This window comes from Nelumbo nucifera, chromosome 8, assembly GCF_055504915.1.
Source record: "Nelumbo nucifera cultivar China Antique chromosome 8, China Antique-T2T, whole genome shotgun sequence".
NCBI lineage: Eukaryota > Viridiplantae > Streptophyta > Magnoliopsida > Proteales > Nelumbonaceae > Nelumbo > Nelumbo nucifera.
Window position 1 is genome coordinate 3,614,221 of NC_142656.1, and position 15,993 is coordinate 3,630,213.

The 15,993-nt window shown below is 39.9% G+C and overlaps 1 protein-coding gene across 2 annotated transcripts in view; it reads left to right on the plus strand.

The window, feature by feature from the left end:
- The first annotated feature begins 388 nt into the window (after positions 1-388).
- Positions 389-15,993, plus strand: part of LOC104600613 (phospholipid:diacylglycerol acyltransferase 1-like) — a 35,398-nt gene continuing 19,793 nt past the window's right edge. For both annotated transcript variants that reach the window (XR_735693.3, XM_010263668.3), the window contains exons 1-4: positions 389-1,289; positions 1,958-2,180; positions 2,329-2,612; positions 3,732-4,059. Coding sequence is in view for 1 of the 2 variants with exons in the window: in XM_010263668.3 (XP_010261970.1) it covers positions 847-1,289; positions 1,958-2,180; positions 2,329-2,612; positions 3,732-4,059 (1,278 nt within the window). In the remaining variant the exon portion in view is untranslated. The remainder of the gene's footprint in view (positions 1,290-1,957; positions 2,181-2,328; positions 2,613-3,731; positions 4,060-15,993) is intronic.

Genomic DNA, 15,993 nt, shown 5'->3' on the forward strand with positions numbered 1-15,993 from the left:
ATTCTCAACTTGCAGATGTGTTATAAATTGCAATTACCAAATTTTAGGGGAGATTTCACTAATCTAACACACACAAAAAAAAAAAGTGACGGAGAATTTTCAGATAATATAACCTTATTTAATATTAACGTAGTGTAATGGACACCTGTCATACTCTGATTTGAAAGTGTGGCAGAACTTTACACTGGTTCCGAAAACTAAAGCCTGTCACAGATCTGTTGGTGCAGGAATTACTGAAAATCCGAACTCTTCTACGGCAGTCTTCCGTTCCGCCTGACCAATGGCAATGGACATATTTGACATATCTCCAACGCCAGCTACTCTTCCACGTCATCGATCGTCCCATTCCCATATGACATCCAACTTCTCCTTACGCTCAGACCACATACAAAGCTCCAACCGACTTTGCCAAGCCATGTTCAATCTCACTCATCTAACGCCCCAAAACGATCCGTCTCTTCTGCTCTCACACTATATTCTATAATGTGTCTCCCTACATAAAAAAAGCCCAGCTGAGGCGGAGCCTCTCAGGACTTCGGCGGCTCCAACGACAAACTACCACTCTTTCCTGGCAGGAAAACTCCGATTCGTGACTTCAGGTTGCTGCTGCAACAACAAACGGTGTCTTCGTTTCTGAACGATGGAGACTACAACGCCAGTGTAGGTTAGGGTTTGAGAAGTTTATATATATAGAAAGAAACCAGGCGAAGAGGATTCGACAATGCAGCTTAGACTCTATCAATCATTTACCGAAGAAAGATTCGTCTGGTTTCCCAATTCCCACCAATAGGAGCAGCAACGTTAACAACGTAAGGAGGGAAGGAACAGAGTAAGGAGGAAACGAATATGTCGATGCTGCGGCGTAGAAAAGCCTCCGAAATCGAGCAAACTTCCAATTTGGGTGATCGTAAAGAGATTGAAAGCAAATTCGACGGTAATGAAAAGGAGAAGGAGAAAGAGAAGGTGAAAAAGAAGAAGAAGAAATGGTCTTGCATTAATAGCTGCTGCTGGTTTATTGGCTGCATCTGCTCGATTTGGTGGTTTCTACTGTTTCTCTATAATGCCATGCCGGCATCGATTCCTCAATATGTCACCGAAGCCATTACCGGGCCACTGCCCGATCCGCCCGGCGTGAAATTGCAGAAAGAGGGGTTGAGGGCGAAGCACCCGGTGGTCTTCGTTCCTGGGATCGTTACCGGTGGCCTCGAGCTTTGGGAAGGGCACCAGTGCGCTGATGGGTTGTTCAGAAAGCGGCTTTGGGGTGGTACATTTGGAGAAGTATATAAGAGGTAATATTTTTTTTTTTCCTTTTTCCTTAACTACGAATATTGACGGCAATTTTAACACATTCTATTAGCCTAATTTTCAGAATTCCGTATGATGAAATTCCCATAATTTCGACCGGACACATGGGGGAGATTTTTCAATTGTCCCGTAGTTTTTTTAAGGAACGCAAAAATCTTTGGATCCTAACCAATTAGATGTTATTTTTACGCAAATTGTGAAAATTTCAGACTGTTTCCCTTTTAAGGTGTTTCATTGTCAGGTTTGATGAATTGTAACATAAGACCCAGCTATCATCGAATGAAAATGGAATATATATATATATATATATATATATATATATATATAATTTTGATGACATCTGAAGCACAGCTTTGCTTTCAATTATTTAAAGTTAGTCAAATGGAATGATGAACTTGCATTTTCTTTTCCCTTTTTCTATAGTGGGTAATCCAGATGTAATCTAGGCTACTTTCCTCACATATCCTCCCTAATTTCGGACTATGATGATTTGGCCCATTTGTCATGCTAATATTCTGCATTCTTTGTTCCTTTGCATTTGATTATATTTGGATTATATTGGCTGATCTAGACAAGCAACGCTTAACAGTACATATGTGAAGTGACTACTTAGAAAAATTCCTTGCACTGTGTTTGTTTGGATCATCAACAGACCTTTATGTTGGGTTGAGCACATGTCACTGGACAATGAAACTGGACTGGATCCTCCCGGTATACGAGTTAGGCCTGTCCCGGGACTTGTTGCAGCAGATTACTTTGCACCTGGCTATTTTGTCTGGGCAGTTCTGATTGCTAATTTGGCTCGTATTGGATATGAGGAGAAAACCATGTACATGGCTTCTTATGACTGGAGGCTCTCATTTCAGAACACGGAGGTATGCTTTTGGAAATTTCATTTAAGCCATTTATGTTTGTGCATCTTGTATTTCTTTGCGGTATGTATTTCTTATTTTCTTCTGTAGTGGTAGTTCATGGGTTTCTGTGTAATCAGTTTATACATTTTTGTTAAACTGCATTTATCAGGTGCGAGACCAGACCCTCAGCAGGATAAAAAGTAATATAGAACTCATGGTAGCTACAAATGGTGGGAAAAAGGTAGTTGTCATTCCACATTCAATGGGAGTTCTGTATTTTTTGCATTTTATGAAGTGGGTTGAATCACCAGCTCCAATGGGTGGTGGGGGTGGGTCAGATTGGTGCGCTAAGCATATAAAGGCAGTAATGAACATAGGTGGACCATTTTTAGGTGCTCCAAAAGCAGTATCGGGACTTTTCTCTTCTGAAGCCAGGGACATTGCTGTTGCCAGGTTTGTTCTGCTTAACTACTATGAAGCTTGTAGTATTAAACAGTCATCATGTTCTGATTTGTATCTGCATTATGTGCGAAAATTTTCCAAGTATCACTTCCAAGTGTGCAAACTTCTTGTAACCCAAGCAAAAGACTTGCAACACTGGACATATTAAGGCCTATTTTACTTTGTTCCCAAGGCACTTGAAGTAGTCTTTTATTATTAATGAGCAGGCTTTCATTGCCAATTGTGTTTCACTGTGAACTATACCAACTTATTTTTAGTGGGATTCACAAAATGTTATTTAAGTATGAGCCTATTGTTGTTCATTTAAAAAGATAAAGTATGATATGGTTCTTCTTCTCTTTGACATGATAAGCTTAATGTTCAAAACGGTTGCTGATAACAATAAAAAAGATAAGCTTAATGTTCAAACCATGTTAGTCCAATAATTGCAGAGACTGTTTGTTCACACTTACCTTTGATTTTGTGCACTTAAATTCATACATTGTGGTACATAGTTATAAACCTTGTCTATGTACTGTGATCCAAGATAACCTACCTATTTTGCATTTGAGATTTTTTTTGATAAATAACAGAATGAGCATTTAAGGTTTTATTGTTAATTTTAGGAATGTGTCTCCTCATATTCTTCAAAAGTCATTGTTTATATCCATAGCATAATGAGTTCTCTAACACCTTTTGTATGTTTATGTTTCTTGAAATTTTAGGAATCTTTAATATATTACTTTCTCAAAAAAAAAAAAGAATCCATGTTTTCTTTATTCTCATTTTTAAATTTATTATCTTCCTTGACAATCAGACACTTATTTTTGGCTTCAAAGTTATATGGAAACTATAAAAAGCTTTGCAATAGGTTCAGCCGTTCAAGTGGGACATGATTCCACACTGAACAGACTGACAGACAGATTGACTGAGGCTAGATACAAGTACAACTAGCAAATGAGTAAACACATTAAGTTCTTTCTTAACAAACAAAAAACTTATATTAGTCACATACTATTGAGGTTTATTACTTCTTCTGAATCTTCTGATTGTTTTTTAGCATGAAAATGTGTATATTTGTTTGACTGCAGCATGCTTTGAATTCTGAACTAAATGGTACCCTTTGTGCAGGGCAATTGCACCAGGTGTTTTGGATAAAGATGTATTTGGATTTCAAACTTTACAACATGTAATGCGGATGACTCGTACTTGGGATTCAACCATGTCAATGATTCCAAAGGGCGGAGACACCATCTGGGGCACTCTGGACTGGTCACCCGAAGAAGGCTATAACTGTGGTCCAAAAAAACAAAGAAGCAATGATACTCAAGTTCCAGACCATAATAACACAGAGAGTCTGGACTGTCAAGTAAAAAGTGTGAACTATGGAAGGATCATATCATTTGGGAAAGATGTAGCAAAGGCACATTCATCAAAAATTGAGAGGATTGATTTTCGGGTAATTCTCTAGTTTGCTATCTATTCTTAATTGGCTAAAAACAGAGGTTATAGGTTCCTCTTTTTTTATCAGCAGAAGAAAAGATTTTATTATAATAAATGAGGAATGAAGTTAGTACATATAGGAGACAGGCCTGCTGACCCAAAAAACTACACTCAGGATTACATAGCAGCTCAAAACAATTGCTGCCTTAAATATTACTTTACCTTTTCCAAAAAAAAAAAAACAATTGCTGCCTTAAAACTAACCCATTTAAAGTCCTTCTCTCCCATTTTAAATTCAGCATTTATGTCCTTTACAATACTTTCCACTTCCCTAAAAGCATGTATAAGAGTTCACGGAATATGTCTGTTACAGTTAGCCCATGAAACAATTAGCTTTGAAGTTTGAATCCCCTTCCACCTCCACCTGTCTGTAACCCAATTGTTTTGCTAATTGAAGATCTTGCAGCAAAGCCAATAATACAGCTTTCAATGAGTTCTCCATTCTAATAGGTCCTGAAAATAGAGCTAATTTCCTGCTTTTGAAATTTGTGAACACATCACCTATTCCTACCATACCTGGATATCCAAAGGAGATTTCATTAAACTTCAATTTTACTTTGTTTCCTTCTGGAGGTTTCCATTCCATCCTTATCTTTTTATTTTGATGAGTAATAATGCAATTTTATTAAAACAGAAACTGATTCAGAATTACAGCCTCATACAAGATCCCTTAGAGAGGCATGAGCTGCAGCCTCTCCTGACATAATACAAAGAAGTTTGGAAAAGATTACTGGAATCACAACTGAGCCCAAAACAATTCTTCCCTGTTTGCCCCTTGCTTGGCTAACACATCAGCCAAAACGTTTGTTGATCTTTCCACCCACTGAATAGACACTGACATATTCCTTGTTAGCCATTTAATCTTCTTAACTTTGTTCCTATAGCACCAAACAGTCTCATCAGGTTTCCTTAGCCAGCCCACCACCACCTTTGAGTCCCCCTCAATAATTAGTTGCTGTACCCCCATTTGGTTTGCAAACTGCACCTAAACTCCACTGAATAGACACTGACATATTCCTTGTTAGCCATTTAATCTTCTTAACTTCGTTCCTACAGCACCAAACAGTCTCATCAGGTTTCCTTAGCCAGCCCACCACCACCTTTGAGTCCCCCTCAATAATTAGTTGCTGTACCCCCATTTGGTTTGCAAACTGCACCCCTTGTACAGCAGCTAGCATTTCTGGCCTAACAGAGTCACCAAGTTCCAAAGGGCCCGAGTACAACAGAACAACCTCTCCAAGCTCGTTCCTCAGACCCCCCCCCCCAATTCCAGAAGCCCTGGATTGCCCAAGCTACTACCATCGAAATTCAGTTTCAGTGAGCCTTCAGCCGGAGGACACCATCTTGGGATTACCCTGTTCTTGATGAAAGAGCACCTCGCTATTGCCAACCAGTTTCTCCAAAAGTCATTAAAGGAGAACTGATGGAACAGGTCCAAAGTCTCCAACCATTGTATTGCCCTATTCAATACACAATCTTTTAGTTGTTGGTTATTTCTTTCCTTCTCTTGAACTATTCTATCATTCCTTTCTTCCCATATTGTCCAAATCAAGGCTGCTCTCGCACATCTCCACATTGATTTCCTCTTTTTGTAGGCCAGTTGAAGGTAGATTGGTCAAAGATCAACTGTACTTCTACTGGCAAGCTCCAATTACACCCTCTTGACAATAAATCCGATTGAAATATGAGAAAGTAGAGAAGAGAAGGAAAGAAGAGAGAAAGGAGAAGGAAGAAAGGAAGAAGAAAAAGTTTGGAGCAATAGAACAGTGTTGGCGGCGCCAACTTTTATTATATTATATAGGGCGGCAGAAATAAGAAGGGAAAAGACCTTTGTGCCCCTACTGTAAGTGAGTACAATAACAGAAATAAAAAACGCTTTAACTAGCCAAATAGACCCTAACACAAATAACTAAATTATTTCAACACTCCCCCTCAAGTTGGAGCATAGATGTCAATCATGCCCAACTTGTCACACAAATCATTGTGCCGCACATGATGAAAACCTTTGGTGAAGATATCTGCAAGTTGTTCTTCTGATCTGACATATGGAGTACACACTTCTCCATTTACAAGTTTCTCTCTAATAAAATGCTTGTTCACTTCAATGTGTTTCGTCTTATCATGCAGGACTGGATTAGCAGCAATATTGATGGCAGCTTTATTGTCACAGTAGAGTGACATAGGATTGCTCACTACAAAACCCAGTTCACCTAACAGATTTCTTATCCACATGATTTCAGCAACCCCATGAGACATCGCTCTATATTCTGCTTCAGCACTAGATCTAGCCACCACACTTTGTTTTTTACTTCTCCACGTGACCAGGTTTCCTCCTACAAAGGCACAATACCCACTGGTAGACTTTCGGTCATCGACTGCTCTTGCCCAATCAGCATCAACATATACTTCCACCTTTAAGTGACCATGTTTCTAGAACAACAAACCAGTTCCGGGAAACTTCTTGAGGTATCTAAGGATCCTCTCTGCAGCTTCAAAGTGAGTTGTCCTAGGGTTGTGCATGAACTGACTAAGGACACCCACTGCATAAGCAATATCAGGTCTGGTCATAGGCAAATACAAGAGTCTCCCTACGAGTCTCTGGAACTTCTTCACATCTTTCAAAAACTCTCCCTGACTGTCTCCCAGCTGATGATTAGATTCAATTGGTGAGTCAATTGGTTTTACCTCCAACTTGCCTGTATATTCTAGTAGATCTAGTACATATTTCCGTTAGGAAATAAAGATGCCCTTGTGAGAGCGGGCAACTTCAATTCCAAGGAAATAACGTAAGGGGCCTATATCTTTCACCTCAAATTGAGTGGCTAAGAATTTTTTTTAGTCTTCGTATTTCAGCCTCCCAATCTCCTGTGATCACTATGTCATCCACATACACAATAAGAGCTGCAATTTTCCCTTCACCTCTTGTCACAAATAGAGTGTGATCTGACTGGCATTGTTTGAACCCCATCTGTTGAACTGCTAAATGGAACTTACTAAACCAAGCCCGAGGTGATTGTTTCAACCCATATAAAGATTTTTTTTAACCTGCACACCTTTTGTTCACTGCCTTTGGCACAGAAACCTGGAGGTTGGGTCATGTACACTTCCTCTTCCAAGTCACCATTCAAGAAAGCATTTTTGATGTCCAATTGGTGAAGTTCTCAGTCAAGATTTGCTGCCAATGAAAGAAGGATCCTGATAGAGTTCATCTTGGCTACTGGAGCAAAAGTCTCTGCATAGTCCACATCCTGATAGATAAAGCTTCTGCCACATTCTTAGTAACGGGGACACTGTCCACAGAAGAGATGAATGCATAGAATGAAGGTGAAACGTGATCATAGGACACAAAATTAGAGATATGATGATTAGTGGTACAAGATCTAACACCCTTTCTCTTAGCAATAGGAATATCAAGATCATTGATGACAGGTGAATCACCATTGAGAGGAACAGGCATATCAGTAGGAGCAAGTGTACCTGGCTGATGAGACGGATCTGCCTCTGGTGAATCCGATGATGTTGGTTGCATAGTGTCAGGTTCCACGGCTCTTGAACTTTGTTGGCTTTTATGGCGATGATGAAAAACCCGGAATGGAAGAGGATCGGGTAAAGGAGGTAGTTGAGTTTGAGCCGCCTGTTTCTCCTCAACCCTACTCTCCCCCTGAAGAGAAACCGAGAAGAAAGGTTGATTCTCAAAGAATGATACATCAATGGAGACATAGTACTTGCGAGAGGTAGGATCATAGCAACGATACCCCTTTTGAGATAAAGGGTAACCAAGGAAAACACAAGGAATGGCCCGAGGATCAAGCTTACCTCGAGTAGGGGACAAGTTATGGACAAAGCAACGACACCCAGAAACACGCATCGGAATGGTAGACAACGGAGTTGTAGGAAACAGAAGCTGATGTGGGGCCTTATACTCTAGTAACCGAGATGGCATACGGTTGATGATGTATGTAGCACACAAAATTGTATCCATCCAAAAACGTTTTGGCACATTCATACGAATTAATAAGCCACGAGCTACTTCGAGAAGGTGACGGTTCTTTCACTCAGCAACACCATTTTGTTGGGGTATCTTGGCACAAGAGCTTCGCTGAAGTGACCCACTCAAAGCAGAAAACTCCGTGAGATTACTATGGAAGTATTCTTCGCATTGTCCGACTGGAAGATATGGATTTCAGTTTGGAACTGAGTGAAGACCATGTGTTGAAAGTCTTTCACAAATTTTGGCACTTCATCTCGAGATCGCATAGGGTAAACCCAAGTGTATCTAGAGTAATCATCAATCAAGGTAATGAAGTACTTATATCCAACCTCAGTGGGTAGAATAACAGGGCCCCAAACATCAGAATAAACAATATGAAATGGAAATTCAGATCTTTTATTTCTCAAAGGTAAAGAACTTCTACAATGTTTACTCAATTGACATGTCTAACATTGTAACTGACTCACTGACAAGGACTCAAACAACTTTGGGAACATAACTTTTAATGACTCAAAAGAAAGATGACCTAGACGACTATGCCATAAATAGGCTTGACTCTCACTTGACAAACTCATGGACTCTGTAGCCACAAGACCAGCTTTATTCTCCAACACGTAGAGACCATCCACCATGCTTCCTCTACCAATCGTCTTCCCCGAGGTCAAATACTGAAACACACATGAAGACGGAAAAAAAGTGACTGAACAGTTCAAGGAGTGAGTTATATTACTAATGGACAGCAAATTTATAGGTAATTTCGGAACATGCAGTACATTAGAAAGGGTAAGGCCGAGTGGGAGAGGTATGGTACCTTGGCCAGCTATGGTAGAGAAAGAACCATCAACTAGTCTCACCTTATCTCTCCCAGAGAGAAGGTTATATGTCTGAAATAAATTTGACTTACCGGTCATGTGGTTTGAGGCTCCGGAGTCAATAACCCAAGGAGAATCAGTGGTATGAGATGACACATGGAAGGCAGTGGCAGCGTTACCTGATGTAGACGCGAAAGAGGTAGAGGGAGTAGGACCAGAATCCATCTGGCGGAGAGTCCTACCATACAATTCCAAATGGTCATGAAAGGAGTTGATAATTTCTTCCTTAGGGTCAGAACTGGGATGCCTCTCCTGAGTTACCAATGGACTAGTCTCTGTCGACGCCATATTAGTTGAGTTATACTTTTTCTGATTCTACTGGCTTGGTTTCTTGCCCTGACCAGGTGTTGACTTCTTACCCAAATCCTGTGCCCATGTAGGTTTTCCATGGAGATCCCAACATGTATCTCTCGTGTGTCGTGTCTTCTGGCAGTGAGTGCACCAAAGTTTACTCTTATCATTTGTTCTCTTCTGAGAGTCAGCTTTTTTAAAAGCACCTCCAACATTTGTATCTGAATTTCCCCGGACAGCTAGGGCAACTGACTCCCCCTCTACACAATTCATCATACTTCTTCTACTCTCTTCTGACTGCACTAAGGCATACACCTCCCGAACTGATGGCAAGTCTTTACTACCCAAGATCTGCACCCTGATGGACTCATATGAAGGATTCAGCCCTAGGAGGAAGGCAAAGACCCGTTGCTGAGATACAAGTGACTTATACGCCTTTGCATTTTCATCACACTTCCAATTCACATTCTGGTAGTGATCAAGTTCTTTCCATATCGATGTCAAATCAGAATAGTCTATCGAGAGACTCCTCTCCCCCTGCTTGCAAGTAGAAGATTCAGATTGCAGTTGATATATCTTGGCATAGTGTCTCTGCTCTGAATAGGTGGACTTTGCTTGTTCCCATATCTCACAAGCAGTTTCAGCCCACATAAAAGTCTTCCTTACCTGTGGCAACATGGAAACCAAGAGCCATGACATCACCATACTATTCTCTTGGTTCCACCTATCATATTCAGCATATTCCATACTTCGGTTCCTTCACTCTCCCATTGATGTATCCTATTTTCCCCCTAGTAGTGATGTAGAGTTTTATTCCCCTAGATCACTCAAGGTAGTTCAGACCATCAAAGGGAATAACAGCCATGGGGAAACTCATATCCATTCCCCACTCACTCCATTGTGGCTCCCTGGAATCTCTGAAGTAGCAGAATTCTTAGATGACATGGTAAGCACAAGTTTTTTTTATCTAAACTCTCAACTTAGGATCCCTCCTTATCAACAAAAGCTCCACGCACAACAATTCAGTTTTGGACTTAATCTGAGCACAAAAACAAACAACACCAACTTCCAAAGAGGAACTATGACGAGACTGATTTTCACCACAGCATTAATCAATAACGTGTAAGTTCCACCACAGCATTAATCAATAAGAGAGATCCTAACACACATGAAATCAGACTAATGAGCAGAGAAAACAGGTCATCTACGACCTACAGTCACCTTTTCATAGGTACAGGATCACACGATCCAACAAATAAAAGATATAACCCTCACAAAAGTCTGCCGACATTTACAGAATCACACGATCCAACAAATAAAAGATATAACCCTCACAAAAGTCTACCGACATTCAGTGGTTTGGATTCATTTGCTCTCCACTTGGTACACGACCAAGGAAATAAATAAAAGAAGAAAGAAAACTTTAGGGTTGTACCAGTTGCAGATCTGATTTGATCAGCCCAGATTCAGCAACTTGAAGAGAAAAAACTTGGTCGCCCAGATTCAACAGCCTTGCTCTGATACCATATTGACAATAAATCCGATTGAAATATGAGGAAGTAGCGAAGAGAAGGAAAGAAGAGAGAAAGGAGAAGGAAGAAAGGAAGAAGAAAAAGTTTGGAGCAATAGAACAGTGCTGGCGGCGCCAGCTTTTATTATATTATATAGGGCGGCAGAAATAAGAAGGGAAAAGACTCTTGTGCCCCTGCTGCAAGTGAGTACAATAACAGAAATAAAAAAACGCTTTAACTAGCCAAACAGACCCTAACACAAATAACTAAATTATTTCAACACACCCAAACAAAGAGAGAAGCCAAACCCACAATTCTGTAGAGAGTGGGCAGGAAATGGATAGATGGTAACAGTGCTCCCCGTGAGCTCTACAGAGGGTACACCAATTAGGACCATGCCACCTTTGTCCAGGCTCTAAAAATATCATTTACAAAGAAAAGTTGAAAGCTTTCCAAGGTTTTTACCTAGTGTGTAACCTTTATTTTAATGTTGTCTATTACCTCCTCCAATGGTCTACTCTTTCTATTGAAGATTCTTCTATTCCTTTCTTCTCAGACAACCCAAACTATTGCTGCCTTTGTAACTCTCCACAATATCCTTCCTCTTTTTTTTTTTTTTTGTTGCCTCAAAAAGTTAGGATTGAAAATATCAACTACATCCTGTCAGGAACCCACTTTCAACCAAAAGAGAACAAAAATACTCTCAAATGCAATGCACAAAAGGGCAAGAGATTAATAAATGGGAAAGAGTTTTGCCACTAACCCTACATAAAAATCACATATGAGGAGAAAGGCAAGAATTAGGCCTTCTTCTTTGCACCATATCACAAATATTAATCTTTTCAAGGAAATTTTCCCAACAGAAGTCTTGAATTTTAGGTGGAACAGGCTTGCACCAAATCTCTTTCAACAAGAAGTCTACCCTTAAAGAAGTAGGCAAAGTAAGGTTTCTGGAAAAAGAAGAACAAGTGAAGAGACCATCAGGAGAGGCTGACTAGATTCTAGAGTCCTCAAGGTTTTCATCCGAAAACACTGTCTCCAAAAGACCAAGTAGGTGGATAAGAGAAGCACAATTATTTTTCCTTAGGTCCCTTCTGAAGCCTAGATTCCAATTTATTCATTGAGGAGGTGTGATAGTTTCACCTTTGAGATTTGAAAAGGCAAAAAGCTCAGGAAATTGTGTTTTTACTGGTGTTTCCCCTAGCCAAAGGTCTTCTCATAACTGGATTTTGTTACCCTTTCCCACATCAAAGCTGATGGAATTGAAGAAAATTGTGTATGCCTCATGAATGACTTTTCGAGGAGAAGTTGAGGTTGCTAGGGGGGCTAACTTGTGTCATAGCCTATCTCTTTTCAAACATTTATCTCCATAACCATTTACCTAGCAGTGCAGTGTTTCTCAGAGCTAAGTTCCCTATCCCTAGGCTACCTTTCTCCCTGGGTTTGCAAACTAATTCCCATTTATCTAAATGATCCTTTTTTCCCTCTCGCAGGTGCCACAAAAAATCCTCGATGTATTTCTCTAATTGGTTTGTAATTTTAGTTCCTCTCCTATTTTTTGACCCTCCACTCCTATTTTATAAATGATGTTTTTTCCTTCTACCATTTGCAAGTGAGTGAAAAAACTTGGAGCTACCATCCCCTTCTAGCAGCCATTTGCATCTGAATTTCTGTCTCCAGCTAATCTCTTATTTCCTCAAAATCTCTTCTAGATTTAATTTCAGACTCCATCTTTGCTCCTCTGTCATCAAACCTTGAGCTTCTATTCTATTCAAAGTTTCAATCCTTGAGAAAATATTTTCTTGAACTTCTTCTAACCTTCCAAAATGTTCTTTATTCCAAACTTTTATTCTCTCTTTCAACCTCTTTAATTTTCTTGAAAAACTTACAATTTTCTTTCTTCCTAGAGAACCAATCTCTCCCCACCACTCTTTAGCCTTCTCCTTAAAAGATGGATCTTCCAGCCACATATTCTCAAATTTGAATGGTGAGGGAGCTCCAAAAGAAGATTCTTTCTCAATACAAATGGGACAATGATTTGAGGTGACTTTGGGCAAGGCTCTAGAAACCAAGATCCCCCACACTTCTTCCCAATTAAATGCAAAGACAAATTTGTCTAACTTAGAACAAGTTGGGGGAGATTGGTAATTTGACAAGTCATCTTGCAGAAGGGGAATTTCTTTTAGTTCAAGGGAATCAATTAGTCCATTAAATTTTCTCATGCTAGTAGATATACCCTGATTTGGATTGTTTGCTTTACCTGAGAACCTTATAACATTAAAAAAACTCCCAAACACCAATTGATAATTCCTCACAGAACAAATTTCTATCTCTATAAGGATTGGGGCCATACGCATTTGTTAAGGCCCATTCTCTCCCATATGAAGATCTTTTGATTTTAACAGAGACTGAAAATTGGGATTCCAAACTGGTAGTGGCTTGGCTACTGGATGAGGAAAGTAGGATGTGGAAATATAACAATGAGAAGAAAAAATTCAGATGGATCACAAAGGACATGGAACTGAGAATACAGTGGGTGAAAAGAATAGCTAATTTGATGGCTGATGCACTAGCCAAGCAAGGGGTTGGGAGAATTCAAACATTTTGGGCACAAATGTAATTGTAATTATAACTAAAGTTAAAGGGGAGAGATAAGAGAGCTTGTCTCTCTCTCACTTTCTCTTGTACACTTTCTCTTAAATTCAATGAAGTAATCAATTATTCATCAAAAAAAAAAAAAAAACACAGACTGAAAATTGGCCTATTGGCTCCTCCACACAATCCAATTCCTCATTCTTCCAAATTGTGAGACTTCCCCTAGAAGCTCCCCAAGAAGGGGCAAAAGTCCAACTAAGCCCCCCTAGATCCACAAATACTTCTAATCCAATTTCTATCTATTTTGACAACTTGGTCTCTTGAATCATAACCAAGTCAGGCCTTTCTTTCCGAAGGACATCCCTTGTTAACTTTCTTTTATTTGTACTTCCTAACCTCTTACATTCCAACTTATGACCTTCATTGAACTAGCTTAAAAGGTCCAGGAAAGTTTCCTTAATCTTAGCAAACCCCTTTTCTTCTTTCCTTTCTCCTATTTTCCTCCTTTTCATAGGCTATTCCATATTTGAGCTTTTCACTCTCACTCTTCTTTCTTTTCCACCTTTTCTCAAATAGACTTTTGTTTCCCCTTTTTTTAATTTTTCACCTGCCTTCTCTCCCCTTTCCTTGCCTCCCTACTTGTTCTATAGGATCAACTCTCTCCTAAGCCAGTCATTCTACCTCAAGGCAAGGTTCAAAGTATTGATACACCTCTGTGTATTGACAGAGGTGTATTGGTACTAAAAAGCATGCGCTTTTATATTTTTTTAGTTTTTTAAATTGGTTTTTATATATTTTTTATTAAAAAAGAAAGGGTTCCCAAAACACCTGTAAACATGTGTTTCAGAACCCAAAAGATATGATACAATACACCCAACGTATCGTATCGAAATTTTGATCCTTGCCTGAAGGGTGTCTTGTACTTGTTTTTTGAGATGATGTAACCTACAATCTTCAAGATTCTTCTCCACAACCATGTCTAACAAATTTTCTAGGATTAGATTTAAAATCTTTCCCCTTTCTTCCTCTAACTTACTGGCAGAATTGTCCCCTCACCCAGCCAGAGTGGCACTTGGATTGAAAACATTTTGAGAAGGTAGAGTTCTCGCTAGTCTTGCAATAAAAGGGGAGGCAACATTAGAGGAAAATCGTGGACAAGAAAATTATGTAAAGGAAAAGAGCTAGAGGGACATAAAGGGGAAGAGACTCCCTGCTCTAGTCTATTGTAAGCTAGTCCTTGAGTGCTTCTTGCAAGGTTGTTTTTCTTTTTAGATAATACCTGGATAGCATGCATTGACTATTCCTCTTGTGCTTCTAGACTTTGGTCAGTGCTGCAACCCAGATTCCAAGTATGGGTGCCTCCATTAGAATTGATTTCAGTTCTCTTTTAGCCACAACAGATAGAAGTGGGCACTTCAAAGCTAGCTGTCTAGCTCCTTTCAAGTCCAAAGAAAGACAATTGGAGGAATCTTCAAAAAGGAGTTCTGTCCCCCAATGAGTCATCATCCAAAATTTTATAGGCTTTGGTGGAGTCGGTACTACCAATACTTGAAGGTTGATCTACCTCAAAGTCTTCTTCCTACCGCAAATCCTCCGATCCATTGTTTGCGTTTGAGTCATCACATATATCTCTAGAGACCTTCAGATTTGGTCTATTCGGATTCGTAGTGTTACTGCTCAACACTGGCTTCCAAGCTAAAGTATATCCAGAGGGAATACCCTATAACATCTTCCTCCCTGGATCTTGGTCAGGCCTTTTCAACCTCCAAACATCCGCTATAGCCAACTAGGGTGCCTTAGGGGTTGTGTTAGATGAAGATAGACCGATGGAACCATCTTCCATTGCTCGAGCCCCAATCTCCACCTGACCACTTGAAAGGTCATATGACCTATTGGTTGTGGTTTAGGTAGACCAACTAAATTGCTGGTCTCAACTGGTGGCCTAGCACTTACTGCTTTTTTCAGCAAACTTGTAGCACAAGCCTCTTCGTTCTGCTACCACTTGAGTGTATGTTCTAAATGAGACCCTTTGATTACTATTAGACGGCCCGGATATCTCTGCCTCTTTGGAAACCTACCCAACACCTTTTAAGAGAAGGAACAATTGGGTTTTCTTCAATAAATTCAAATTCAAATCAATCTTCTTCTCCCGACCTCCATGTGTCCCATCATTTGCCACATCCCCATCTTCTTCTACCTTCGACCATTCCATCAACAACTAAGCTTCCAACGACGACAATAGCCAGAAGTTGTAGGTAGTGTTTTTGATATCCACCTCCAACATTCTAGAAATGGCTTCAAGCTTGACACCCACCAATCTGAAGGTCGTCACTCTAATTTTTGAGGTATCCAGATTTTCTAAAGTACCCCCACAAAGGTTCATAATCATCTTGAAGGTTTCTCCTTACCAGAATGTAAGGGAAGCCCTACCACTTTCACCACTGGGGTTCCCATGAGATTAACACTATTGGCGCTTGGATTTCATTTTCCTATGACTACCAAACCCTCTTCTGTCTGGTTTGGAAACACATGGATCTTCTTGTTAGTATTGGCCAAATCCAGTAAGGCTTTACCTTCTTGAAAAGGAGTTAATGTTAGGGGACCTTTAGGCCAGAGTTTTCTCTTAATTT